The sequence below is a fragment of the Petaurus breviceps genome, unplaced genomic scaffold (genome assembly GCF_028583685.1).
Source record: "Petaurus breviceps papuanus isolate PSGF00001 unplaced genomic scaffold, PetGlider_PUasm1.0 90743, whole genome shotgun sequence".
NCBI classification, from domain to species: Eukaryota; Metazoa; Chordata; class Mammalia; order Diprotodontia; family Petauridae; genus Petaurus; species Petaurus breviceps.
In genome coordinates, this window is record NW_027187332.1 from 4,918,655 (window position 1) to 4,922,671 (window position 4,017).

The 4,017-nt window shown below is 35.8% G+C and overlaps 1 protein-coding gene across 1 annotated transcript; it reads left to right on the forward strand.

Moving 5' to 3' along the window:
* Positions 1 to 2,161: 2,161 nt before the first annotated feature.
* On the forward strand, positions 2,162 to 2,671 carry LOC138145637 (large ribosomal subunit protein uL23-like). Its single transcript, XM_069067320.1, has one exon. It carries the CDS (start codon positions 2,162 to 2,164, stop codon positions 2,639 to 2,641), a length of 480 nt encoding a protein of 159 aa, XP_068923421.1. The 3' UTR covers positions 2,642 to 2,671.
* The last annotated feature ends 1,346 nt before the right edge of the window (positions 2,672 to 4,017 follow it).

Genomic DNA, 4,017 nt, shown 5'->3' on the forward strand with positions numbered 1-4,017 from the left:
TTCATATTTACCTACAGAGGCTTATATAATCTGATTGTGAGTGAGAAGATTACAACCAGGATATATTTGTACACAATTACAGATACAACATATGTGTGATGACCAACTATGATAGACTGGATTCTTCTCAGCAATGCAGTGATATAAGTCAACCCCAAAATACTCACGATGGAGAGAGATGTCTAAATCTAGAAAAGGAACAGAGTTTGAATCCAGATTGAAGAATATTGCAGCTCTTTTTCTTGTTTTGGTTCCTCTTTCCCATTGTTCATTTCATCTGATACAGTCATTCTTTTTACCCTGACTTATATCTAACGTGAAAGTATTTAAAGATCCTGTACTTGATTGTATGCTTCTGGGGGAGGGGGGTAAGGGGTAGGAGAGGAGGCAGAGAAAAATATGAAACTTAAGGAATTGTGGAACTGAAACTTTTAAACTAAAAGTAAACAAACCAATTAAAAATGTCCCCCCCAAAAAAGAGAGAAAGCTTGAGAAGGTAAACAGGAAAGAGGAATCATAATGAACTTATTAAAATTGATCTATTTATATTCCTTCATGGACAAATGATAATTGTAAATCATGAGACTTTTCTCAGTATGAGGATAGTAGAAGGAAAGATATATGTATACATTTATATATGTATACATTTATATATGTATATGTATATATATGACGGTCTATGTGTGTACATATGTATGTGTATGTGTATATAAGTTTTTACATATATACATATACATAGGGCACAGGATCAGTTGATTATGAAGTGATGATATCAAAAAATAAAATTAAGTGGTGAGAGAGGAATATAATGGGAGGAGGAGAATGGGAGAGATTGAATAGGGTGAATTATCTCATATAAAAGAGGCAAGAGAAAACTGTTACAATGGAGGGGAAGAGCAGGAGAGTGAAAGGGAATGGATCAGCATTACTCTCATCAAACTTGGCTTAAGGAGGGAATAATATACACAGTCATCTGGGTATCTTATCCTACAGGAAATTAAGGGAGAGGGGACTAGATGGGGGATGATAGAAAGGAGGGCAGATTGGGGGAGATGGTAGTTAGAAGGAAACACTTTCGGGGCGGCCAGGTAGCACAGCAAGTAAGAGCTCTGGCTCCAGTGTTGAGAAGACCTGGAGATCGAATCCCGGGCTCAGACACTTAGCACCCACCCAAAAACACCTGGCTGTGTAACCTTGAGCAAGTTACTTAACCCCGATTGCTTTAAAAAAAAAAAAAAGGAAACACTTTTGAAAAGGGACAGGGTCAAAGTAGAAAATAGAATAAGTGAGGGGGGTGGGATAGGATGGAGGGAAATATAGAAATATAGTTAGTCTTTCACAATATAACTATTATGGAAACATTTTGTGTAACTATACATGTACAACCTATATTGAATTGCTTGTCTTCCCTGTGGTGGTTGGTGAGGAGGGAAAAAGGGAAAGAATCTGGAAATCAACATTTTAAAAACAAATGTTAAACAATGTTGTTTATTTTGTTTTGTTTTTTTTTATGTGCAATTAGGAAATAAGAAATGCTGGTACTGAGGTATCCAAATCCATCATGCAGTGACATCTCAGTGGAACAGTGAATGGAGCACCAACCCTGGAGTCAGGAGGATCTGAGTCCAAATCTTGCCTCAGATACCTAACACTTACTAGCTGTGTGCCCTTGGACAAGTCACGTAATTCCAATTGCCCTTATTTACCCCCTCCAAAAAGCAAAGAAAAAAAAAGTTCTTGTCCTACTAGAAAGTTAGAGGGTAGATGGGGGAGGATAAAAGAGAGAAAAGATTGGGGAAAGAGGTATTTAGTAGACTCATTGTCTTTGGGTATTGTGTAGGAGAATAGATGGGAAGAAAATTTGTAACTCAGCATTTTGTGGAAATGAATTTTGAAACCTAATAATAAATAAATAATTTGGAAAAAAACAGGATGGAGCAAATGGAAGCTCATGACAGTATGAGAAACTAAGAAACAATGAAATAAAATGAAAAGAATGAAAAAGTAAAGAAATCAATATATCATTGGAAAACAAATGACTTGGAAAATAGATTTAGGGGAGATAATTTCAAATTATTGGAATACTTGAAAGCCATGATCAAGAAAAGACCCTAGATATTGTCTTTCAAGAAATTATTGGGGGAAGATCCTTTTGCCCAACATGGCGCTGAAGGCGAAGAAGGAAGCTATTGTTCCTCTCCCCCAGCCCCACAAGACAGAAGCCAAGTCCAAGGCCTTGAAGGCAAAGAAGGCAGTGCTGAAGGGTGTCCATAGCCACAAAAAGAAGATCCAAACATCCCCCACCTTCTGGCGACCCAAGACACTGAGACTTCGAAGGCAGCCCAAGTATCCTCAGAAGAGTGCCCCTTGCAGAAATAAGCTCGATCACTATGCCATCATCAAGTTTCCCTTGACCACTGAGTCTGCTATGAAGACGATTGAGGACAACAACACCCTAGTGTTCATTGTGGACGTCAAGGCCAACAAGCATCAGATCAAGCAGGCCGTAAAGAAGCTGTATGACATCGATGTGGCCAAGGTCAATACACTGATCTGGCCGGATGGAGAGAAAAAGGCCTATGTCCGTCTTGCTGCAGACTATGATGCTTTAGATGTTGCCAACAAAATTGTAATCATCTAACTTCCTGTGTCCCCATTCCACCTACAATAAAAATAAAGTTTGACAGAAAAAAAAGGGAATTATTGGGAGCAGTTTATGAGAAGATTGTAAAGTTGGCATGAAAATCCCAGACTCTTGATTTTCCCACAGAAAATATATAAAATAGCACCTTAGGGCAAACAAATGACAGAGATAGAATAAAAATTAAAAAAAAAATAAAACATAATATGAATAATCCAAGAAAAACAAGAAGATTTTAAAAGAAAAGTGAACCAGTTAGCAAAGGAGATCCAAAATTTTAAGGAATAAAATAAAAACCTTGAGAATTACAATTGGGAAAGGCAAATGCAGTGAAATCATAAGAGGTAAAGAAATAATGAAAGAAAATATGAATAATGAAAAATAGGAGAGAAAGTGAAATGTCATCAGAAAAACAATAGATCTGGAGAATAGATCTAGAAGAGGAAACAGAAAAATAAACTAACTGAAAGCTATGGGGAGGAAAGTATCTTGATGTAATAATACAAACAATAATTAAAGAAAATTGTCTTGAAGCCTTAGAGAAAAGGGCAAAGTAGAAAAAAAAATCAATTATCACCACTTAAAGAGATCCAAAGAGCAAAACTTATAGGAATATTATTAGTCAAATTCTGAAAGTTCCAGCTCAAGGATAAACTATTAAAAGCAACAACAATAAGGCAATTTAAATATGATAGTGCTACAATTAGAGACAAACAAGACTTAGGAGTGGAGACATTAAAGGATCACAGGACTTGGAACACTATTTACAGAAGAGAAAAATAACTGGGGTTCTGGTTGAAAACATCATAGCTAGCAAAGTTAAACATATCCCTGAATGATAAAGAAAAGTGGACATTTGGTCAGCTCTCAACCTTTCAAGACTTTGTTACAAAACAAACAAAAAAAAAAACCAAAAGAAAAAAAAAACCTCCCTTCTGAACCTAATAGAAAATTTTACATACAAGAGCCAAGAGAAACATAAGGTACATATCAAAGATTGCTTACAAGAATTTCAATAAGGACAAATCATTCACTTTTTATATATGTAAAGTGCAAACCATATGTCTAAGATTGCTTTTAATAATTGGGTAGCTCATAGGAAACATTGGCATAATCCTCAGGATGATATGAATTAAAAAGTGAAACCACTTATGAATAGCTAAAAAAAGGAGTCATTGTACACAACTGAAGTGGAAGAGGAAGAATCAATACAGAGTAATTAGATTTAGAAAGTAGACTGGTAATTTTGGTAACCTACTTTCATCAGGAATGAGTTTAAGAGAGAACATTACATCTAAATTTATTTATATATTTTCAAATCAAGGAAGGTTCTCAGAGTCTCTTAAGCCTATCAAAGTGCCTAAGGGAAGAGAAGA

Bases quoted from the DNA above. Each gene is read 5' to 3' on its own strand.
- LOC138145637 (XM_069067320.1), top strand. From the start codon at position 2,162: ATGGCGCTGAAGGCGAAGAAGGAAGCTATTGTTCCTCTCCCCCAGCCC.